Source organism: Jatropha curcas, chromosome 2 (genome assembly GCF_041381405.1).
Source record: "Jatropha curcas cultivar XTBG-Jc1 chromosome 2, XTBG_Jcur_1.0, whole genome shotgun sequence".
In the NCBI taxonomy this organism is placed as follows: Eukaryota; Viridiplantae; Streptophyta; class Magnoliopsida; order Malpighiales; family Euphorbiaceae; genus Jatropha; species Jatropha curcas.
In genome coordinates this window covers 17,636,105-17,662,138 of record NC_143152.1, presented here as the reverse complement: position 1 = coordinate 17,662,138, position 26,034 = coordinate 17,636,105, and the positions used below count along the sequence as shown (strand labels likewise).

The 26,034-nt window shown below is 33.8% G+C and overlaps 1 protein-coding gene across 3 annotated transcripts; it reads right to left on the bottom strand.

The window, feature by feature from the left end:
- Positions 1-2,624: 2,624 nt before the first annotated feature.
- On the bottom strand, positions 2,625-21,745 carry LOC105641363 (fanconi anemia group D2 protein). 3 transcript variants are annotated; one of them, XM_012225884.4, is made up of 23 exons: positions 21,209-21,744; positions 20,685-21,108; positions 20,341-20,598; positions 20,048-20,260; positions 19,798-19,929; positions 19,594-19,723; positions 19,411-19,457; positions 19,205-19,306; positions 18,981-19,085; positions 6,952-6,987; positions 6,640-6,841; positions 5,699-5,829; positions 5,437-5,617; positions 5,117-5,346; positions 4,915-5,010; positions 4,639-4,722; positions 4,509-4,541; positions 4,289-4,420; positions 4,124-4,184; positions 3,990-4,045; positions 3,816-3,872; positions 3,545-3,665; positions 2,625-2,979 (listed from the first exon to the last, which is right to left on the bottom strand). In XM_012225884.4, exons 1-23 carry the CDS (start codon positions 21,541-21,543, stop codon positions 2,822-2,824), a joined length of 3,324 nt encoding a protein of 1,107 aa, XP_012081274.1. In that variant the 5' UTR covers positions 21,544-21,744; the 3' UTR covers positions 2,625-2,821. The 3 variants fall into 3 exon arrangements, 2 of the variants coding, with proteins under 2 accessions (XP_012081274.1, XP_020537844.1); XM_020682185.3 differs by having other exon boundaries at positions 6,640-6,761; positions 18,981-19,012; XR_001047240.4 differs by lacking the exon at positions 2,625-2,979 and having other exon boundaries at positions 3,582-3,665; positions 3,990-4,028; positions 21,209-21,745.
- Positions 21,746-26,034: the final 4,289 nt, after the last annotated feature.

Below are 26,034 nucleotides of genomic sequence, written 5' to 3'. Positions count from 1 at the left end.
GCTTAACCATGTGCCTTTGATGTGGTTGTGATCGAGCAAACGGAGAAATGCTTGAACCCAACCTGCTGTTAGAAATAGAACAATCTCATGTGTTATCCATTCGTAACAATATGTATATATATTTGCCGTTGACATATCCAATCTCAATTTTGTAAGGGCTTTTACTCATGGGTTATGGGAAACTCATATTTATCATAAAACTTAAAGTAACTCGAAATATTATAACAATCATATCTGACCATCCTAGTTGTTTGAAAACACCAAACTTCTATAGATGGAAAAATAAGCACAATCTCATAAATGATTCGAAATGCTTGAATCAGAAACATTAGAAAATGTTATGTTTTAAATCATAAAGAACAATCACTTGGTGAAATTGCATATTGGGAGTAATTTCTGCTATGAAGTTACACTTGAATTCGCCTCCTTGTTTCTTGTTTCTAGCGCGCCTAATATTCCTTGAAACTTCTTGACTACCAGAAATAGATTAACTGCTTCCTATTCTCTGCGATTTTAAAGGGAAAGTAAACATCAACTTCTAAAAACTACCCGTTATACTTTTGAGGGATTGCAATCACTATAGGGTGTGGAAAAAAGATACTGACCTTGGCAAGTTGATACGTGATTATGAATTTGAAAGTGCTCTAAAGCTAATTTGTACACATTCCCATATTGACCATTACCTGGACAAAATAAATATAAAAAATAATTATTTTAGTTTACTCTGTCCTTATTGCAATGAAATCCAAAATCATATGCAAAAAAGAATACTTTAATCAATTAAGTCTCTTAATAACTGAACAAAAACTAAACTCCTAAATAGAATACAGATTCCTCCATTTTTCTTCATCTTTCCTCATCTTTACATTAATCAATTGTCACTGCTAAATGCTAAACCTCAAAAAGTTATTAAAGACTTTTAAACAAATGAAGGAGACCAGAATACAAATAAAGTAAAAATAAAAGCTTTTATGTTTTTTTTTTTTTTTTTTTTTTTTTTTTTTGAAGTTTTTTTTTTAGAGATGTTAATCGCTTGATAGATGAGAATAAAAATAAAATACTTGTGAGAGAGGGAAGAGAGTCCAGAATTGTATTGTTTCTTGGGTATGGGGTGATTGGCAGCTGGTTTTATTTTTTGAAAAGGGAAAGGGAGTCAGATTAAGGAAGGAGATCACTGATAGAGATTTGGTTGGAGAGACAAAGGAAATCACAGTTTTAGTATACAGGAAAATAGGGATGAGATATAGACTTTCAAAATTAGAACAGAAAAAAAAAATTATTAATTTGACCACAAATGAAAACCTTATTTGAATTAATTAACCAAAAAAATAACTATCTGAATTCAGGAAAACAATAGATTAGCAATAGAGTATGGAGCTGCTTCATCAGCGCCCATGAATCGATGAAACTCTTGATCATATTATCAAGGACATGTTAAAAAAAACAAAATGAAAAATAAGGAAAAAGATATAAGAAAATAAAAAAGAAAATAACAGAAGAAAAAATAACAATCACTCACTTAGAATAGAAGACGAAGCGATGTATGGATTGAAAACTAAGGAGACAAATCATTTATCTTAGAGATCTATTTTTACCCAATGATCTTTTTCCTCATTGATGACCCAATACGAGCTTAGATAGATATGATGAAATTTTAAAAGCATTGATTATCATCCTAAAATATTAATTTTTCAATTTAGAAATATTTTAACAATCAATCAAATTGTAGAAATAAATAAAAAATTATATAAAAAAAAAAGAAAAAGTGCAAAAATTTGTAAAAAAAAGAAAAGTAAAAAAACTCAATGAATAGAGTGTCATGTCAGCTTCTTACTGATATTTTATATCGATTTTCAAAAGAACATATATTGTCACGATCCCATTTCGAAGCGGCACTGGAATTTGGGCAAATTTAAAGCCAAAACATATAGCAAGCCTAATTAAGGTTCCATTATACAAATATTACATATTCTCTTTGTCCATAAATATAAATCATTTTAAAATAATTCTGTCCATAAATATAAATCGTTTTGAAAATATTAAGAGTAACTAATGATGTTTTTTTAATCTTATCCTTATTTTTATTGATGGAATAATTATTTTATAATTTTCTAAAAGGTAATTTAATTAAATTAATAAATATTTTATTGTAATTTAAAAAAATTATTTGATTCTTTAATCATTATACAACAATGTTAAGACGAAAGGAAATATATAATATCCCTGAATCAGGTGCCCGTTAAGCAATTCATATTATATCATTTACTATTTACAATCTCAGAAATTCTTTAGCATAATAATAAAATAATTATAGTTTATTTAAACAACCCACATCTAATGTAATTGCAGAATTCTATAAGAAATAGATCATGTATACCTTATTTTAATTATAAATCAAATTATTTACATTATCACAAATTTAATCACATTCCCATTTACAAATCAATTACATTTTTACAAATTTAATCAAATATTTTTCCAATTTGAATAATAGATTGATGTTTGAAGTGGACTGAATGGATTTTTTAAGCTTTTACCCATGTAAGGGTAAAACAGTAATTTTGATACATATAACATCCGAGGTTAATGGTGAATGAAAATTGAATAATTTAATGCTAATAAGATGTCTGGAATTCATACGGATGTTAATAATGTGCTAATATAAAACTATACACATGCAAAGAGAAATCACGAATTAATAATAAAATCAAATCGACTACCATCTGTAAAGTCAGAATCTTTTGGGTCAATAACCCAGACAGACTAATAAAAGCTTTACACGCGCGACATATAATACTTATTATCATTAAAGAGGCAGATTTCACTCCCCGTCTTCGTGCTCACCAGCAGCGCTAGCAGGCTGAGCGCTGTCCTCAACTTCTGCCAAATCTCCATCAACATTAGCAGGCTCAGCCTGCTCATCCACGTATGCTTGGGAGCTTACCACCTGACCCATCAAGTCCTTATGTTTCAGATTTCCTGTTAAAAAACATTATAAGTAAAATACTTAATGAGCAGCAATCACTCAGACTCAATTAAGCATTATTTAACTCAAATTATGAATATAGGTAGAATTGAACATAATTGAACTAAGTTCTACAAAAATAGATAGAATTTCTATATGAATTCGATAAAACCGAACAATCCAAATTTGTACAACTATTCATCTTCCTAGCCTTCTAAAATTATTTTCCAGAAGTATTGTAGAAAATAAAAGAAAACGAATGTTCAATTTTGAATTATATCAAATATGATTATATAGAATTGAATTCAATTTACACGTTTTAAGTTAAAAAAACCAGATATAAAAAATTCATTTGTAATGAATTTCATATTTTGAATTCATTTATATCAGATAAAGAGTTAAAAGTTTCACTTGTATGGACATCTAAATTTGTCATTGCGTGGCAAATTTCAATATTCATATCGTAACATCCTGAGCAAAGATGGATCTATCAGTTGAGCTAATACCATAGAAGTCCAACTAAAATGAACTGAGCGAAGAAATTGCAGAAATATTAACGTGATCGATATTTTTCCATACCCATCCAAAAAGTGCATCCATTTGATGTTGTATGAAGAAGAGCCTTCACGCGGAACAAAAAGCATTCTATAGACCGCTTTGTAGAAGGAATTTTGCTAGTGCTAGCAACTTGTTTCAAGCCCTTGCAGAAAGAACAAATTTAAAATTATGATAGCTATAATTCTTTTCTTTTCTTTTCTTTTTTTTTTTTTTTTTTTTTCTCAAGACGAAATTGACAGCTATATTTCTGATATTTTTGATTCTCATAAATAGCCATACAGATGAAACTGACCTTTGCTTCAGAACATATGGTCTGTATCGTTCTCGTGGCCTTTTGAAGCTCCTTCACCTAAATTATCATGAAAAATAAGCTAAAATATATAGAAGCGTGTAGTAGGGGTCTAACTTGATCTTCAGGATTTAAAAAAAATCCACCACAGTAGAAGTTCACTGTACCCAATCTTACCAATTGGATTACAAGCTCATTGTGTGTTTGAAAGTGGGCCTGTAAGAAATCAAACACTGTCGAAGATTTTAAGTAGAGTACCCCAACCAACTGGATTTCAAATCCCCAGTACATATAGAAAGTCAACGCTATACCTTTGAGGAATGAATCAACAAACTTCCCACCATATTTAATAGCCATGGCATGCACATTTACCTGCAAATTATTCAGCATGTCAACAATTTCAATGATTAAATTTGAACCCGAAAAAATAAAAATTGGATGAATTAATGTCGGCAATGACAGCTCCATCTGGTTACCTTGTCATGAGTCCTGCAAATATTAACCAATGAAACCAACGCGTTCACAGACCTTTGTATTTCTACCAACTGCTTTTCAACAGTTTCAAGCTGATCATCAGCTCTGGATTTCCTGAGAATGACATCTTTAACCTAATCACAGGACAGGGAAGATGCACTAAAATTCTGTCCTTATGAATATCAATTGTTCATCTGTAATGTTATGCAATGTCCAACTTACCAAATGGTTAAGAGTAGCAAGGTTCACTTCATGCTGCAGATAACATCACCTCATGTAAACAAAATCTCCATCAAGAAAAAACAGTTGTAAAATTAGAAAAAAAAAAAAGGAGGATTTTTCAAAACCATACCAGCACGTGATACCACACAACAAATGTTTCATTACATAGAGTCTGAAAACCATGATCTTCTGCCATTCTTCTAGATGAAGAAACCTAACACAGAATGGAAACTCATTTAGGGTTTATGTACAAACCAATATAATCATGTTGTCTAGTTCAAACAGATATTAGTATCCGTCATGGTTGAAGCAAAACAATTTTTCTTTTCCTTTGTTGTGCCCTAATCTGAGTGATATGTAGCATAATGAATCATGAACAAGTATTATTATTAAAATATTTGAACACCTGAGGCAAAACGTTGCAAGCCAGCTCATCCAGCAAATCAGATTTAGACTCACTATTCTCCAAGTAGATACACAATATCTTCTCCACAACTTCTCCCTGAACACCAGAAAATTTTAACACCATCTAACGGTGGCTGCTTACTTCATTAGGCATCAAAGGTTAAATGGAACAAATAGTTAAAAGAGAACAAAAAAGGTCGCACTTTGTTTTTCCAGCCATTCTCAAGATTTTCACCATTCCAGCTATGCTTTAAAAGCTTCTGGGCAGAAGTTCCAAGTCTACGGCGTAATATTTGAAGCACCCCATGAGTGGACTGTGACCATATACTTTTACCATTGCTCTCCAACTTATCAAGGAATGTCTGGATTGAGGTAACCATTGACTCTAGAGTAAGAAGAGATTCGGAAGCCAATGTGAAGGAGAATGAACAAGCTGCAGGAAGCAGTTGCAAATCATGCAATTGCCATTAGAGAAACCTTGATCACCATAAACCAACACTATAAACAGGACAAGTAATAATACCTGTATCCAAAACATCTTCTAAAAATGAAGCAGCACCTAGATATAAATATTCTATCGTCCCAGGTAAGGGGCTAGGTTGTATGGTAGAAAAAACACACTTGGATATTTTGCTTGGCTGGAAGGCTTCAAGCAGATCTGAGATAACTGCCTTTTCCATTTGAACTTCAGGAAGGTTTAGCATCTGTAATTAGGAATAAGATGTGGGTAAGGATTTTATTGAAGTGGCCAATGTGGATGCCAAGAGTTTTGAAGAAATACCTACCTTACTGAAACAATGAAGAACTTCGTTACATAACAGAATGGAAACTGAAGATTTTGGAAACATGTTGGCTATATCTGGGTTGCCAGCAAATGCAGACTGCACTTTCCAATGTTCTTCACAAGATTCATCACCTATATTGCATTTGTTCAAAGATAAGAAGAAAGTGGTAAACTCAAGTGTTTCTTTTTTTCACCTTGTATATACATAATCAAATTTCATAATATATAATAAGGAAAATAATAGAGAGAAGTGTTGAAATCTTTGTAATTATGAAAAATTTTTTCTTTCCTAGTTTAGGTTGATTTCCTATTTAGATTATTTCCTATAAAGGAACCATCTTTGTGTATATAAAGAGGTTGTACAGAGGCTGTAGATATACAAGAATTAGAATAGTAGAATCCTTTTCTTCTCAGTTCTGTTTTCTACATGGATAGAATATACTCCCATCCCAAATGGCATAACAATAGCAAAGAAAAAAAAAAACTATGAGAACAAAAATTACCACTTCATGTAGGATAATAATAGAGAATCCCTTTTGCAGAAAGACATAAGAAGGCAAATAAAAGATTCTGTATATGCTTGAGAAAACTTTTACGTTAGACATTCCCTGGCTTTCCTAATAAACACCAAAAGCCAAATCCAAAAACGAACTACGAAACAGAATGATGAAAGAAGAGATGAGGATGTGACCAGCTACCACAATACCATATAATACCCTCTTTTCTTTCATCAACCGATAAATCTTATTCTCAAAAAATATCCAAAGCATCAAAAAATATCCCAGCCTCCTCAATAACACCAAAATGGACTAGGAAATAAATCATGAAAGAAGAGAAGAGAATGTTTTTAGCCACCATATGGAAAATTTGCATCTATCAAGGAATCTTCTCATCTGCAACAAGCCATTAGTATTCCAGCTGAAATGGATGCCATTATCTTACCTTCTTTCAGAGTAGAAACTGCAGTATCAAAATGACTCCTGAGATATGGGAAGAGTGGTCTAATTTTGCTTAGGAATTCTGCCACAGTCATTCTGCTGAAACCAGGAGCCGGACTTCTGCATCTGCATGCAATTTGCTTTCCAGAAGTAAGGGTGTCCACTTTGTTGTGAATATCGCACAAAAGAAACAGATATAGCGGTAACTACAACAAGAAATAACCAGTTGCCCACATTTCACAATACTGTTCATTTTCTTTAATAATTTGTTAAACCAAAAACATTACACTGCAACGTTGTAAAATAAGCATGGTACCTCAGCTGCAGGATCAGAACAACAAGACACCTGCTTCTGCAATTTAAGAGGCAGTTAAATGACTTGGATCATTCTTCTGTTTACATAGATGAATAACTCATAATAATAACAAAAAAGCTTATGTTTCAAATCTAAATTTAAGGTGAAAAAACCACAGAACAGTATGCAAACTTATCAAAGAAAGCACAGTGCATTTTAGCAGTCACCATCACCCCTAATATATAAGGATTATTTTAAAATAATTGTAAGTGTAATTATTTAATATAATTAACATTTACCATGATGTTATCCAAAATTGACAAGATAAAAATTTTTAAGTTATTATATATAAACAATATGAATAAAAAAATTTTAATTGAGAATTAGGCAAAAGTTCTGGATTTATTTAGTCGCTAATACTTAGTTGAAACTTATATCGATCACTGAATTGAAGATGGAGAAGGGCCAAACAGAATCAAATCAAAGTTGAACTGAACCGTGTCTGTGTGTTTGCGCACGCGCATGCGTGTAACGTTGTTTATGTACTATAGATATATCTTAGGTCATATATCTAAGGTTGTATTTCATTCTCCTTGTAGCCTGTATCTAAATAGGTCCATGTAATTATGTGTGAATTAAAGAAACATAATCAATAAATGTTCACATTTCCAACTGTAAATAAAATAGAGCTAACACCTGAAAATTCAAACCTTTGGTTTGATTTTCTATTACAGCCTTTATTTTAATTTTAGTTAATTATATACATTACCACTAGTATCGATGCCACCAACTTTAGCAAATGTGGAAGTCATTTTTTATGAAAAGTCGAGAAGCGACGCATGATTTTCTTGCAGGTTTGAATGCTGAATATGATCCAAATCCTGGGGAAAGACCCTATACCTTCACTACAGCAGATACATTCCTATGTTCAACAAGAAGAAAGCTGGAGAGTTGTCATGCTAACAATGGCTTTTGTTGAGAAATCTAGACTTCTCGCTTCTCAAACTACACAAAATACCCAGGTCTCTTCAAATAAAGACCAGTTAGTATGTGATTACTATGTAAAGCCGAGACATACTAAGGAATCATATTGGAAATTGCATAGAAGTACCAACTAAAGGTTGTGGTGGTAAAAGGATCGGTTCATCTAGACCTGTTGCACACCCTGACGAAGTACTACAGTACCTGAAGTATCATTTGCTGGGAGTTTCTCTACTGAAGAAGTACAATCATTAAAGCCTTTTGTCAAAGTTCCACTCTTCATCCACCTCAGCTGCTTCTTCCAATTTTGTGCAATCAGGTATGACCCTCCTTGCTAATTTTGTTGCTGATGATTCATGGGTTATAGATTCAGAAGCAAACAAACATATGACAAGCTTTTCTAATATATTCTTAACCAATCATCTTGTTTTAGCAAAGAAATTGTTCGCATTGCAGATGGTTCTTTTGCACCTATTGCTGGCATAGGTTGTATTAAGTGCACATCCACCATTGATTTCACTTCTGTCCTTCACATTCCCAGTTTTTCTATAAATCTTTTATATATTAGTGCTATTACAAAAGCTCTCAATTGCAAAGTTGAATTTTTTTTTCCTACTCTTAGTGTTTTCCAAGATTTGAGAACAAGGAAAACAATTGGTTTTCATAGATTGCTGATGACCTATATCTTCTCAAAAAGGGTTACAGTTCATTGGCCCCTAGTATTACTCGAGCCTTGTTAGGAAATCATAGTAATCCTAGTCAAGAAATAATTGTGGAATAGGCAATTAGGACATCCCTCTTTTTTTGTCCTAAAGAGATTATATCCTAGTCTTTTTGAGCATTGTCAGTTAGAGTCTTTAGTTTGTGATGCTAGTGAACTTGCTAAACATAAAGAAGTTCTCATATTTCCCATAATAATAATAATAATAATAGTAATTCAATTCATTTCACGACTGTTCATTCTCATATATGGGGTCCTACAATTATTTTATTATTTGGTTATAAATGGTTTGTTACCTTCATTGATTGTTGTATGAAGTGCTTTCTTGCTTTAAATCTTTCCATAACATGATTAGAGCATAGGTTGATGCAAAGGTTAAAATGTTCAAAACTGTTGATGGAACTGAGTATATGAATAACATGTTTCAAGCTTATTTAGACTGTGACGGAATCATACATCAAATTAGCTGTGTGAATACTAGTGCTCTAAGTGTAGAATCTAAAAGAAAAAAATAGGTATTTACTAGAGGTAGCTAGATCTCTTCTATTAACTATGAATATTCCTAAGACTTGATGCAGTCCTTTGTACAACATATCTTATTAATAAGATGTCTCCTAGGACACCACCCAATTTCAAAAGCCCTAAAGCTGTTTTACAGGGTAATAACTCATAAATTGTTCTTCCAAAAGTATTTGGTTGTGTTAGTGCCATCACACATGATACACCTGGTCAATCGTGGTCTCTGCAATCAGCTCCTAAAAATCCATGTGGTGAGTCTTTTATAACTCCCAGTTTTTATTTTGAAGCAATTCCTTCTGATAATATATCTAACTCCGACCTTATAATTAATGATGTTGATATTCCCACTGCTCTCAGGAAAGAGGTTAGAACTTGTACCAAACACCCTATATCCCAATTTGTTTCTTACACGACTCTTTATCTCCTTCCTACAGAGCCATTTTGTTGTTTGTTTCTTTTGTTTCTATTCCACAAAATTAGCAGGAAGCACATAAAGATAAAAAAAATTGAAAGCATCAATAATTGAGGAGATGAAAGCTTTGGCAACAAATGAAGCTTGGAAACTTGTTACCCTTCATTAGGAAAGAAACCAGTGGGATGCAAATATGTGTTCACAGTAAAGCACAGGGCAAATAGCACAGTTATATATATATATATATATGTGCTCGAAAAATAAATAAATACATAAATATAAATAAATCAATAAATCAATAAATAATAAAGGATTATCCTAAATAAATCCTACAACCTATTTACAAATAAGGCTAGTTTAGATTCTGTCAAAATTTTGGCAGAACCTCCCTTACAAATTGGATTAAACCACCTGCGTAAAACTACAATTCAACAATAAATTCCCAAAGCCCATCCATTGGGCAATTCACAACAACTAATCCCATTTGCCATAACCATTATTCATCAATCATACCCCATCTGCCATCTTCGTAACTCAACATCCACTATTTACATTTCCTCATTCACTAAAATTTCACTCCAATTCAAATTTCATTAACGATGTTGCATACTGGTATAATTTATCTACCTTTTCATATGTAACAAGTAATGAATAGTTTACCTATTAAACTCATCAAGTATACCAACTCCTAAGAACCAACAAATAATGTAACTATTTATCTTCTAAATCAAACTCAAAGATAAAAAGCTATTTAAGCCATATTCCATCGGGATGAAGCACTATTTTAGTTCGTACTCACAATTATAGCCACATAATCATATATACTCCGCATGCCAAATAATTCATATTCCTCTGTCAATCATTAAGTTTTTCCTAGCTAATAACTTACCTTATTAATTAATAACTATTAAATCCTTGACTCCTATTCGAAGGATAAATATCTAGAACACACATATATGCACTTAATAATTCAAAAATTCTAAACCAATTAACTGATCACAATCGGCTACCATAACTACCGTAAACTAATCCAAATTAATTTATTTATAAAAGACTAAAAGTATTCTATTTATATACATAGCTATTTAAATGATCTAATTTCTCGTTATTTAGTTATATCCACTTCGATAATCAACTAATCTAACATAAATACTAAAATATTCTAAATGACCAGTATTCTTAATTTTTCAGAATTAAGTGTGTTTCTATCGAGGTTTCCTAATAGGAATCGTATTCAATTAACTATTTATTCAAAATCAACTTAATCAACTAATAATTCTAAATTTGAAATTTATATAAAAAATTAGGAGCTAAGTTTTAAAGCATACCAACCGAAAATCGAACGACAATTCCACGAACCGCGTGAAGGGAAAATTATTCTGCCTCTTGGAGTCTCGCAGAAGACTCGCCGGACCATCGAAAAATTGATCTTCGTTGGATTTGAGCAATTTCCACATTTCCAGACTCAAAAGTTCACAAGGAGTTCAAATCCATGCTCCATTTGTGCGTTTGGCAAGCCGGTTGGTCAAAATCGAGCTTGACAGTCGCTACGCTGCCCCCATCTATGGTATTCTCATTATAGTATTTTGTATGTGTATATATATGTGTCCCTATTGATGAATCAAATACAGAAAAAATATTTTCCCACATTAAATCTACATGGTATCAGAGCCTGTGGCTCTTTAAACTTGATTTTTTGCCGTTTGCATAGAAAATTCCGGCGTTCCCTCAAAATCCGGTCACCGGATTTCCTGCGCGTGGTGGCTGTCAGTGTTGGTGACTATTCTAGGGTCACTTTTTTGTCTCACCGCCCACTCCAGCAGTTGCTCCAGCTGCCGATCGGTCATCCCCCAAAATCCGGTCACCGGATTCCCTGCGCGTGGGCCTCACGCGCCGATACAAGATTCTGCTACAGTACCACGCGCGGGCGCGTGGCGGCGCATCCGGCTGTTTCCGGCGATCGGAAATTGTGTTCTGGTTTCGTTTTTCTGTCAGCAGTCTACTCAGGTGGTTGTTTTTGCGATCCGGCGAAGTTTTGGTAGCGGCGTACTCAGTTCTGTCAATTTAGCGTTTCAGGTTACCTTTAGCTCCTGTTTGCATTGAAAGACTATTTTTTTTTTGTGTCTATTTCTGCATTGCTGGTAGGGGTTTAGTTTTTATTAATAATGGATCCTCCACCTACAGATTCTAAAACTACTATTACTAAAACTCCACCTTCAGTATATCTTAGTCTAGCGAAAGTCTCCTGAAGAGAGGTAACGTCAATGCCTGAAAGAACCTGTGATTTGGCAGTTTCAAAAACCAGAGCAAGACCTACAAGAAAACTCATTTAAGTCATTTGTTCTCGCTGAGTCTGTTGAACCTTAACAAAGTTCCTCGTAAATCTTCTTAAATTCCATGAAATAAGCTATAAGGGGCTTATCTTGCTAGTCGGCCCGATAAAATCGTTTGCAGACCTCATACATACGAGAAAGATTATCTTTTCCCGAACACAAGAATTCAAGATATTCCATCAATTCTTTAACAAACTCACAATGATGAATTAATCCAACCACTTAACTGTCAATAGAATTTCGAATCAGTAGAAATAACTTAGCATCTTCCCTTAGCCAACTTTGTCTAGTGTCACCAGTTGGTGGATCATCAATTAGATGATCATCTTTTTCAACACTCCTCAAATAAATTCTAATTGTCTTACTCCAATCTAAATAATTAGTTCCTTTCAATTTATGTTCTATGATTTTATTCATTGCTAGGATCAATTCAGTAATAGTAGCTTTAGAATCTATAGGTTCTGTACCCATTAATGAAACTAAACACCCCAACAGCAACTCAAAAACAGAGGCACTAAATAATAGCACGAACCCAACAGAACAGTAGCAACACCAAAAGGAATCGATAGCTGCAAACAACAGCAGCAAAATTCAAAGGAAGCGCTTAGTAGATGTTGCCGGAGTGGAAAACTACCCACTGGAAAAGACTCCTGACGCTGAATCGATCCTGAAGGACGAAACCCGGTCACCGAAAACTGCTGGACGCGCCCCCACTCGCCGGCGCCTGAGCCAACATCAGATTCTTCTGACAACGTGTGAGGCCCACTCGCCGATCTTCAGGCCAGCGGATTTGGTGTAGAGGTCGATCGAAGGTCACTCTCTCTTCCTTGGATGGCAGTGAGACAAATGCACAAGCCTAGGTGGGAGACCTAGACTGACAGTCACGAAACAGTAAGCTTCTCTCCTAAAGCGTCAACGCAGAAAGGAAAAAGAAAACACTAATGAGCCAAAGGCTCTCATACCATGTAATTTCAATGTGGAAAAAATATTCTCTCTACTTAATTTTCATCAACAGGGACATATATATCTTAGCCGATGATATCTCCACAGATCATTCCTCTGATTTAGGAACAGATTACAATTAATTTCCTGTAATTAATCTCTGCAATTCCTTTCCATATTCTGTTTGTATTCTCCCTATTTAAAGGGTCTTGTACATCAATACAAATCATCAAGAATTCCAAATCCTCAAACACTTTCATGGTTCAGAGCTTCGGTTCTAAAAATTATCCCTCCCTCTCCTTTCTCTCTCATATTTTTTAGCTGCTGCCGCCGATAGCCATGACACAAACAGAAGACCCATCTTCGACCTCCAACCCTAAAACACCCACCCCCATTCACCCTGCCTACTCTATGACTAACATCCAATCAAAAATAAGAACCCTAGATGGTAGCACAGTTACATACACATCATGGGTGAAATTATTCAAGTTTCATTCTATTGCATACCGTGTTCTTGATCACATTGATGACACGCCACCCCCAGCCTCTACAGATCCAACATACAGTGCCTGGAAAGAAATAGATGCCTTGGTGTCTCAATGGATTTACAGTACCGTGTCTGATGAACTGCTCACCCGCATCCTCGACACTGAAGCTACGGCTAGAAAAACATGGCTGAAACTTGAGAAAATCTTCCTTAGCAACAAGAAAGCAAAAGCGGCAGCTCTTGAAACAAAACTCATTAATCTCACCCTTGCAGCCTGCAGTTCCGTTGATGATTACTGCAAGAAATTGAAAGACATCGCCGACCAACTGAACGATGTTGACCAACCAGTTATAGAATCCCGATTGGTCTTACAACTGGTTCGTGGCCTTCCTCAAGAATTCGACGCCATAGCTTCTCTTATTAACTCACAAAACGCAGACTGGGACCTTGCACGAACCATGTTGAATAATGAGGTCATTCGCCAGGCTGCACGACAACAAACCACCTCTGTCCTTGTCACTCCAACCACGCAGACAAACCAAACCCAGCCGGCCGCAACTCAACAACCTGAAAACAATCAGCCTCACAACAGTTCTTACCACTCCAATTATAGAGGTCGTGGTTGAGGCAGACGTGGCAGAGGCAGAGGACGCGGCTACAGGGGCAACTCTACGGGGACTCCTTGGGCTATAACACATCAGTCCGCCAATCAAACCTACCCAAAATGGGCTTGGTGGAACACTCCACCTTGTCCCTACCCAACACAAACTCCATGGCCACCAAATCAAATTCAAAACACACCCACTGCCCATTATGCCGCTTATTCAGAACAGCAGCCATACAGCCCAGCACCACCATATCCCCCTCCACCGCATACTGGATATGATGCTTTAAGTCCTTCCGATCTCAGCCAAGCTTATAACACGATGCAACTCAACTACACAGATCTAAATCTGATCATGGATACAGGTGCAGAACGTCATGTCACCGACAACCGAGGTATGATTCGAATCCTGACTCTTTTCCTGTTAACACTAAACTTTTAGTCGGCAACGGACACTATTTACCAATTGAGGGCTCAGGAACAGGTTACCTTCCCATCCTTAACCGTACATACATCCTCCCAAACATACTTTACAGCCCACAGATCATTAAAAATTTATTATCTGTCCGCCGTTTTACACGTGATAACAATATTTCTGTTGAATTTGACCCTTTTGGTTTCTCTTTGAAGGACCTCAAAATGGGACAGCTCCTTTCCCACCACAATAGTACCGGAGATCTCTATCCTGTCACTCCACCAACCCTACCACCACAAGCTTGTTCAATCACATCTCCAAATTTACCTTGGCACGATCGCCTCGGTCACCCTGGCACACAAGTTTTAGATGTTTTAACCAAACAGTTTGGTCTTCCTTGTAATAAGAACAAGCATTTATTTTTTTTTGCAATTCTTGTCATTTATCTAATAGCAAACGATTACCTTTTTATGAGTCAAATTCCTTTACTTTTTCACCATTTGATATAATACATTGTGACTTGTGGACCTCCCCTATTCCAACCAAATCTGGATATAAATACTACATGGTGCTAATTGATAATTTTTCCAATTATGTGTGGGTATACCCTCTCAAGTTCAAATCTGAAACTTTCACCACCTTTACTAAATTCCATAAACTCATAGCCACCCAATTCAACCGTAATATCAAAACTTTTCAATGTGACTTGGGGGGAGAATTTGACAACCATAACTTCAAAATTTTTGCCCAACAACATGGTCTGTTATTCCGTTTTTCATGCCCCCAAACATCTTCCCAAAATGGTCGGGCTGAACGCATGATTCGTCGTCTCAACGACATCATCCGCTCACTCCTCATCCATGCTCAATTACCACCTATGTTTTGGGTCGAAGCACTTCACACTGCTGCCTATCTCCATAACATCCTTCCAACCAAACGTCTCAATTATTTCACACCCACTTTTGCCTTATATCTCCGCCACCCAACATACGATCACTTACGTGTGTTCAGGTGTGCTTGTTATCCCAATACCTCCGCAACCCAACCCCACAAATTACACCCAAGATCCGTTAGATGCATCTTCCTTGGATACCCTCCAGATTTTAGGGGATACCGATGCTTTGACCCTACAACCGGGAAGATCCACATATCACGACATGTAACCTTTGATGAACAAGCTTTCCCATACACCATTCCAACCCCACCCAAAACATACACATTTCTTGATGAACAACCACCACCAGGATTTAAGTTTGTACAACCTCACCCAGCACCAAACACCACCCAAACCCAAAAACGCCCAATCTCTCCTTACCCCATAATATACACCCGCCGCCATAAACAACAGCCCCTTAACCCAGTGGCCAATGCTACGGCACCCCAACACACTGCTACACCTGTCTCACAAAATCCCAACACTCAGACCACCGCTGTATCAAAACCCGCACAGAATACCCATCCAATGACCACCCGCTCCAAAGCTCGCCATGCCCTTATGACCACCTCAATTTCACCAATACCCACCTCTTATGCAAAAGCTTTTTCTGACCCTCATTGGTTAAATGCTATGCAGGCTGAGTTTCGTGCTTTGCAGGAAAATGATACATGGGAACTCGTGCCTCGCCCTCCTGACCGATCGGTCATTCGGTGTATGTGGCTTTTTCGTCACAAATTTAAATCAGATGGGTCACTTCAAAGGTACAAAGCACGTTTGGTGGTAAATGGCAAATCTCAAACGGTGGGCATTGACTGTGACGATACTTTTAGTCCCGTAGTGAAACCCGCTACTATACGGACTGTGTTATCCATTGCAGTTTCCCGTTCTTGGCCAATACACCAGTTGGATGTCAAAAACGCGTTTTTACATGGGCATTTAAATGAAACTGTTTTTATGCATCAACCCCCGGGTTTCACAGATAGAAGATACCCTCATTTTGTGTGCAGATTGAAAAAATCCCTTTATGGGCTCAAACAGGCGCCATGGGCATGGTACACCAGATTTGCAACCCATCTGCTGTCTCATGGGTTTCGCAGCAGTGTGTGTGACAATTCCCTATTCATTTTCTCAAAGGGAAATCAGCTTGCTTATTTACTTCTGTATGTTGATGATATAGTGCTCACTGCCTCTTCTAATGAGTTATTACAGAATATTATCCGCATGCTCTCACGCGAGTTTGCAATGACAGATTTGGGCCGGGTGCATCATTTCCTGGGAATCAAAGTGACACGGACATCTGGTGGGTTATTTTTGGATCAGTCTCAATACACAAAGGATATCATCTCCAGAGCTTCAATGTCCTCTTGCAAACCGTGTGCCACCCCAGTCGATCTATCATCAAAACTGAGTGCTTCTGATGGACCTCTATTCCATGATCCAACATTATACCGCAGTCTTGCTGGCGCATTACAGTATCTCACATTCACACGCCCAGATATATCATATGTTGTTCAACAAATATGCCTCTTCATCCATGAACCGCGGGATCCACACTATGCCTTTCTCAAAAGAATAATCCGATATTTACAAGGCACAGTTGACTACGGTATAAGAATTGGCAAGACAAATACACATACCTTGGTAGCATACTCAGACGCAGATTGGGGTGGATGCCCAGACTCCAGACGATCAACTAGTGGCTACTGTGTTTTCCTTGGTGATAATTTGATTTCATGGTCTTCAAAACGGCAGCCTACTATCTCACGATCTAGTGCAGAGGCAGAATATAGAGGAGTAGCCAATGCTGTTGCAGAGACCACCTGGCTTCGCAATTTACTTCTGGAATTACACCTCCCACTTCAGTAGGCCTCCGTCGTATACTGTGACAATGTTTCCGCAGTGTATATGTCTAACAATCCTGTCCAGCATCAACACACAAAACACATTGAGATCGACATACACTTTGTAAGGGAGAAAGTTCGAATAGGCCACATTCAGGTCTCACATGTCCCATCTGCTTTTCAATATGCTGACATCTTCACCAAAGGCCTATCTCGACAGTTGTTCCAGTCATTTCGATCCAGCTTGAGCGTCTGTCCTCCGCCCGCTCAAACTGCGGGGGAGTCTTAGCCGATGATATCTCCACAAATCATTCCTCTAATTTAGGAACAGATTACAATTAATTTCCTGTAATTAATCTCTGCAATTCCTTTCCATATTCTGTTTGTATTCTCCCTATTTAAAGGGTCTTGTACATCAATACAAATCATCAAGAATTCCAAATCCTCAAACACTTTCAATATATACATATACAAGATACTATAAACCTAGTAGGAATCTAACTCCTAATAGAACTCTATTTACGGATAGTCCCTAACAGGTAGTAACAGACAAGATAGTCCCATATCCTATTAGTGTGATGCTAGTGGGTAGCAACAGACAAGATTGTCAAGTATCCTATTAGTGTGATGCTAATAGTTTATTTTTGTTTGTTCAATTTTTATTTTATTATTCAACATGTTCACAAAATGAATGTTTTGGAGATATGAATGCTGAGATGGATGTGTGATGGCAAAAGGTTGGACAAGATTAGGAATGATCACATTAGACAAAAATAAGCAAGTAACGAAAGTTGAAGAAAAAATGAGAAAATGATGCCTGAGATAGTACGGTCATGTGTTACATAGACTCTCATATGTACTTGTTGGTAAATGTGATATTTTGGTAATGGAAGGTGCTGAAAATGGAAGAGGTCAACCTAGAACTGCTTGAAGGGATGTTGTATGGTCTATGGATATTAGTGAAGATATAGCTACGAATAGAGCAAAATGGAGATAAATCAATGGAGATAAAAGATTTATGTAGCAGACCCTAATTAGTTGTTGCCTATTATATGCGTTGTTCTATTTATTAATATATCAAATGATTTGAAAATTCCCCTTCATATTAATATATCAAATGATTTCATAGTCTTTCCGATTTATACTTTGCTTTGCATTGATATTAATTTGATCAGAGTGGATACTGGAAACAAAAGATTCATATGGCCAACCCAAAACTATTTTCGGACTAAGACTTAGTTGTTATTGTTGTTGTATTCTAGAGAAAACCAGATCTGCCATATTAATTTTAAATCCCTAGTTTGTGATTTCTACAAACCCTAGCCCTAACTTCTAAGTCAGTCACCCATGTCAAATTTGCATCAATACACATTCAATGTGCATAATGTAGGTGGTTATTGCATTAAGACAATAAATATCAACAATCTGGCCACTTGCTACTAGTCCTGCACTCAGTATAAACAATCTAGATTTCATTAGTATATTAATCCATGCAATATTAAGTGCTAAGACAGTATTTCTTTTGGAAAAGCAAAACAATGCCTATGCTTTTACCTTTATCCATTATTCAAAAAAGCCAATATTGGAGTCCTAAGAACATAAATATAACTAGTAGCACGGTGTTGAAAGTTCCACTTGCTTTCTGCAGCCTAATTAAAAAAATTGTCAAAGCAAGTTGCTCTTTCATAAATTGATGTTTTCATTTTTCTTTTTTTTTTTTTTAATCTCTGATAGGTCCAACAATAAATTACCAAAATATGTCTTGGACAGTATAAGCTTGGACTAGTTCAGAAATAATAAATAAATAGCATAACCACAAAGTGCTACAATTGCAAAGTAGAGATGATATTATGCCCACCTGAACTGATGTACTACTAACTTCATTTGCATCTGCAAGACAGGAAATTATTTTTAGAGTTCCAATTAGACCCATCTTTTTGTACTTCAGATCAGGATGGTTGACCTACCAAATGGGAGCCAAGACAATGAATACACCATAAAACAAAGATATTAAGTGAACAAAAAAAGAAGTGTTTAGAGCAGAGAGTAAAGAAAGCAATGTTTAGGCATAATTCCAGATACCTGCTTTCGTACTATCATTAAAACCTCACTTCCAAAGGAAGATCCAAAACATTCAGTAGTAGATCGAGCAAACAGTGTGAGGTGACTGAAAATTTCATAAACCTACATGGGGGAAATGCCATGTGTGAAACTGGCATGACTTACGAACAGTCAACATATGAACATATAGTGACATTAATAATTATGGTCCATTAAGTAGCAGCCACCTTGTGTAGATTGTCAATGCTAAATCCCTCCAAGTAATCCAATATACCTGAAAACATAGAATGCAAGAAATAGATATTGGCAACTAATCACAACATTCTTTTCTCACGCATGCCTAAAACAATTAAGGGAACCAAGTGGCCAACAAATCAATATGCATGCCAAACATGAAATGGTTAAGCTACCATTTATATGCGTAGTAAGTGGAATTAACTCTTGGGCATATTTGGAGGCTAGCAAAGCCAAGACCTCCAGAGCAGAATTCACTTCAAAGCTAACTCCAGATCCAAGATGAGTTATAAGTGCACTAAGAACCTGCAAAGATGCTGGAATGAGACTCCAAACAGTCACCAGCTAAAAAATAAGAACTACTTCTTTGAGCTGCTTACTTCCTGTCTACAGTACGTATCTCCTAACTCTTCAAACAGACAAATATAAATGTGAGCGCCAAACTCCCTAGCCTTCTGTTCTCTGCGTGCCAATAAGTACTCCGATAGAGAAAGGAAGGACAGGAAACAATCCTGATAAAGAATAAATAATAAAAATAATGAGACAAAAAGGAGATCCCAAATTGCTAATATGATTCAAATAGTCATTAGAATGAAGCTGATAATTCATTCCATGTAATATGGCATATACCTGTACCAATTCTTTATTCCCACAAATACACTGGTCAACCATAACTTTCTGGATACAATTATCAACAACTTTCTTCTTAACAACCTTCTGAATGTTCTTTTGCATGGTTTCGCCATTCATGTATAACAACACAAGAAGCCACAGGTCTATGGCCTTATGATCCTGGGGCCTCTCAAGGCTGATCAATTCTTTCAGAATCTCTTGGCGTAGCATCTAATTATAACAGCAAATACAAAAAGAGGAGATCAATAAGATTACTCACTTGTAAGCTAAAATCAGTACAGCGGACTTACATTCTTGAATAGAAGACTAGTTCTTAAGGCATCAAGAACAGAAGCCTCTGTATTATTGCCCAAGGGTGATTTTCCCTTGAGTTTTTTGTGCTGGATTGAATGAGAATTTGATATCCCTATGAACTTAAGCTGCTCCCGAATCTGCGACACTATTCTTCGAACATTCTGAGAGGTTGCCGAAAGTAGTAAAAATCTAAGTAAATAAGGCATGTGTTCTCCGTCAATTGTCCTAATGTAAGACATTGCTATAGTAACAACCTAGAAAGAGAGGATAGAGGTTCAATAATAAAACATAAGAATTTATGAGGAGAGATGTTAATAAAGAAAGGGTAAAAATAAAGAACCTGTTCTTGCAAAATCTCATCCAAGTTAAGGTTGGAAAAACAGTCAAGCACCGAAATTATGACAGAAGAATCTTCCTGGAGCATTTGTCCAAGGGAATCAACTACAGCCTTAGTATTTTGATCACCTATTATCTCGGGCAATGATCCTATAATCTCTTTCTTCAAATGTAGAGGGCAAATAGAAAGAACTTGCATCAATTTATCGCAGAAAGCATTAGAATCAACCATAAAATCAAGCCATCGAAATTGATTAACGATAAGTCGAGCGGAGTCGTCCTGGAGCGAACATTCAGGATGCACATCAAAATATTCAGGAAGTTTCTGCAGAAGCAACATTTGAAGGTCCAATTGGATGGCCGGAACCAGCAAAAGTTGTCGCAGTAAGCTTTCACTACTGCAGTATTGGTTCGAAGAAACCAAAACCCTATGAATAGTCCAAACAACAAAATCAGTTGCCTACCCTTTTTCTCAATAATAATTATTAAAAATAAAAATACTATGAAATGTAAGTCTAATACACGGACCTCTGAAGATTTTTGGGAGAGTCGATGTAAGAAGAGAAACCAGCAAGGAAATGAGAGCGCGTAGCAGCTCCATTTTCTGAAGCAGAAAATAGGCGGTCGAGATGGGAGCGGAGCTTGTAGAGATTAGCAGGAAGGCAGGGCGGGCCCGAGGGATTGTTCAGTGTACAGCCTGCATCTGCCAGAACACACAACATTTTATCAATGGGGCCATTTTTTTCTGAACAAGATGAAGGTTCATCAGCAGTGGATTTGGGGAATTTCGTTGGAGGGAGGGTGGAGGCAGAGGACAAAGAATGTCTCTTCCGGGAAGGGATTTGATGATGGAGGAATACCATTATTGCCTGGTGTCTGGCGTTGTGTTCTTCTCCGCTTGGCGCTAGTGTGCTACTGCTTCGACTTCACAATGAAATATGACTTTTCGAGTGGCGTAGATGGCGCCAAATTGCCATCAATGGGCGAAATTGGGGGGATTTGTAGCATTTGGGCTTCCCAAACTTTTCTTGGGAAAGGCTTCAAAACCCAGACCAGATGAGACCCTGCCTCGTTGCAGACTTATTTTATTTTCAATTTTAGGGTCCATTTATTTGCGGAAAATAAATTAATTTAAAATATTTATATCTATACCTATATCTGCCTGTATATCTATCTATCCATATTATATATAAAAGTGAAAATAGAGACGAATGATGTGATTTCTTATATCATCATTTAAAATATTATAAAGTACCCTTAACGACAATTAATTAAAAAGTTATATTTTATTAATTGATTGGATATAATTTATAAAAATTATTTTTTCAGCCAATCACGTGCGATCTGATTATCTTCTTATAAATTAATTTAAAATATCTATATCTATACTTATCTATATATCTATCTATCCATATTATATATAAAAGTGAAAACAGAGAGGAATAATGTGATTTCTTATATCACCATTTAAAATATTATAAAGTACACTTAATGACAATTAATTAAAAATTACAGTTTATTAGTTGATTAAATATAATTTATAAAAATTATTTTTTCAGTCAATCACATGCGACTTAATTATCTTCTTATAAATTAATTTAAAATATCTATATGTATATCTATCTATATATCTATCTATCTATATTATATATAAAAGTGAAAATAGAGAGAATAATGTGATTTTTTATATCACCATTTAAAATATTCTAAAGCACCCTTAATGACAATTAATTAAAAAATTACAGTTTATTAGTTGATTGGATATAATTTATAAAAATTATTTTTTCAGCCAATCATGTGCGATCTAATTATCTTCTTACTTATGTGAAGAGTGAAAGATATCAAGTTCGAATCCTCTCAACCACAAGCATTTTCACCAATTTGATTATTGTGTAGCCCAAAGTGTTATTTCGGCCTATCAGACCTTCTAATGAATAAAAAAATTATTAAATAAATAAATATAAATAATTAAACATTTCAAAATTTTAAATTTTTTCTTTATTAAATTTATTTTTTAATGAATATATATGACAATGAGATATTTGAAATTTTTTTATGTTTTATTTATTAAATATTTAATTCTTTTAGGAAATATATATAAACAAAGAAAGAAAATATTTTTTTTCTTTATGTTTGTATGATATGATTGGATATTTTTTTTAAAAAATAAATTTTCAAATAGAATATATATAATATTTTATTTAGGAGAGAGATAAAAAAAGAAAAAAGTATATTATTTTTATTAATATTTTTGTTTTTATGTTTGTAAGATTTAATTGGATAAATTTTTTAGAAAAGTAAATTTTCAAATAGAATTTACATTTGAACCTAGATGGTAAACAGTTAAAAATTTTAATTTAAAAAAAATAATATTTTATTAATATATTTATATATTTATATACCTTGAAACATTTTTTTTTTATTAGGTGAGTTATCAATTTGATTGTTGTGTAGCCCGAAATATTATTTCGGCCATTAGGTCTCTTAATGAATCAAAAAAATAATTTTTTAATAAATATATAAATATAATTAAGCATTTCAAAATTTAAATTTTTATATTTACTAAATTTATTTTTAATGAATATATATGATAATCAGACATTTGAAAATTTTTTATATTTCATTTATTACATATTTAATTCTTTTAAGATATAGATAAAAAAAGAAAATATACTTTTTTATTAATATTATTTTTTCTTTATGTTTAGATATATTTTTAAAAAATAAATTTTCAAATAGAATATTTAAAATATAATATTTTGTTTAGGAGAGAGATAAAAAAAAGAAGAAAAAAGTATATTATTTCTATTAATATTTTTGTTTTTTATATTTGTCATATTTGATTGGATATATTTTTAAAAAGTAAATTTTCAAATAGAATTTATATAATTAAACATAGGATAGTAAACAATTCAAATTTTAATTAAATATATATATATATATATATATAATATTTTATTGATATATTTATATATCAATATACATTAAAACGTTTTTTTTTTTATTAGGTGAGTTTTGAAGGAGTTTTATTCTTAATAATAATTTTTCTTTTTGTTACTGAATAATTTATAACTATTATTATTTTAATTTAGTAAGAGATTTATATCTCCCTTGCAATAAATAGATGGCCTATTGATGGTTAAGCAATCTTAAGTTTCTTGATATTTTTTTCTCTTATATCCTAAATCTGTTTGACTTAAAAGAAAATAGTGTTTAGGAAACTGAAAGAAAAAAAACTAGAACTATATATTTATATTTTGGTGACTTTTTGGATTTCAAGAATCTATATGTATGTGCATATATTCCTTTGTCTAATATACTAGGTAAATAATACTGTCACTATAGTCAAAGTGATTTCCATTATCAATTCAGATCATTTTCTCATTTATTTTCTTTGACCTAGTAGTAAAAATAATTTATTATTATTCTTCATTATAGTTATATATAGATATTGATTTGGGATTTAGAACACGGGGTTGGAGATTAAGTGATGACTTGATTTTTTTTTTGAACACCTATTAGGATTATGGACTAAAGGATTAGTTCTCAGGATTGGGTTGAACTTTGTTCTAAAATCACTTCATTATATAAAAATAGAATTAAATATATAATAAATAACATTGCAAGTAATTTGTACGGTAAATTATAATACAAATTAACCACTTGTATTTATTTTAACCTAAACAAAACTTATGATATATATATAGATAGATAAAAAATAAGTATATAACGAGTATATTCAACATGTAACACACGTGATACAAAAGACTAGTACTATATATAAATGTGGGAATAGAGGGGTAATGAGATTTTCGATATCACCGTTAGTGAAATTTAAAATTTCTTGAAATAGCCTTAGCCGTAGTCAATTCAAAAATTACATTTTATATCAATAAGTGTTTGGATGAGTGGTTCAGCACTTTTCTCCCTTAAGTGAGATCGAGGGTTTGATTTTCATGGATAGAGTAATATTAGCCGTGAGCACTTTACCCCTTCTTAGACCGACCTAGTGTGAGTAGCATTTAGTGGTTAAGACAAAAAAATTACATTTTATTATTTGATTGGATTAATTTCTTAAAATTATTTTTTAAATAAATACATGTATAAATGAAAAAGAAAAAAGTATATTCTTCTTTTTCTGTATGATTGTCGGAAATTGAAGGTTTATTCAGTGAGGACTAAACATTTTTTCTATATCATCTTTTTTATTAATTAATTAACCTATTTTTTATTTTAAATTTGCAGTTTAGAAAAATAGAGTAACAAAATTAGATTCTAGCATTATTTACTTTTTTAATTTTTATTTTTTTTATTACTAAATTAATTTGTAACTGCTATCACTTTAATTTAGTAAGATATTTATATCTCCCTTAAATAAATAATGACTTCTTGATGATTAAATATTTTTAATTTTCTTAATATTTTCTATTATATTCTAAATCTGTTTGACTGAAAATAATATAGTATTTATAAAATTGTAAATAAATTAGAACTATACAAGCTAATGAAATTGCCCGCATTTTGTTGTGGCCTCGCCTTTATATTTTTTCATTTAAAATTAATTTTATTAATATAATTATTAATTTTATTGATACGATTATTATTTATCGTGTACTTAAATTTTATATATTTTTTCATGGAAAAAGTATATTCATTTCATAAATTTTTTGTTTTAACTATTTTTTATTATAAAAAATTATTAAATTTTATACAAAAGATTCATTTTATACTTTTAGATTTTTGGAGTTTTTTCTTTTCAAAGAAAAAACTGTTGGTATTTTAACTATCAAAAAATTTTAAAAAAAAATTAAGATTACTTATCATAATTTTTCCATGTATTTTACTTTTGTCGTTGAATAATACATGGAATATATAGAAATCCAAAAACATTAGTGCTAAGTAAGTATTTTAATTTTCTTAATATTATAGTTGCGAAGAAATGTGAAAATGCTAAAGCAATTATTTGGTGAATTGGATAGTTCTTAAAATAAAATGTTATAAAATTTTAATTATATATCTTTAAAGTAAGTTTCTACTTATCACAAATTTATATCGAGTCAATTCTATATAAACAAAAAAACGATAAATTATTTCTACTTATCACAAATTTTAGACTTATAACGCTAAATATCGAAGAAGCAAGTATATGGTCACTAAGTGTTAGAAAGACATTAAAACAAAATTGTGATGATAAAATGTTAAACATGGGAAGGGGCAAAATAGAAAAAACGAAAGTACATAGATTATATGATGTTGTTGTTCTAAAATGTGGCATTCCAGCTGTTACTTGGTAGATGAATAATAACTTTTAGTATAGGACAAAATTACAAAATGGCAGAAGCATGTAAGGGTGG

What these genes read in the sequence shown, in the direction of transcription:
- LOC105641363 (XM_012225884.4), bottom strand. Translation starts at nt 21,543, where the DNA reads ATGGTATTCCTCCATCATCAAATCCCTTCCCGGAAGAGACATTCTTTG. An exon ending in AGTTTCTACTCTGAAAGAAG is followed by an intron (nt 5,830 to 6,639) that starts GTAAGATAATGG and finishes AATGCAATATAG; the next exon opens with GTGATGAATCTTGTGAAGAA. An exon ending in TTGCTACTCTTAACCATTTG is followed by an intron (nt 4,421 to 4,508) that starts GTAAGTTGGACA and finishes TCCTGTGATTAG; the next exon opens with GTTAAAGATGTCATTCTCAG.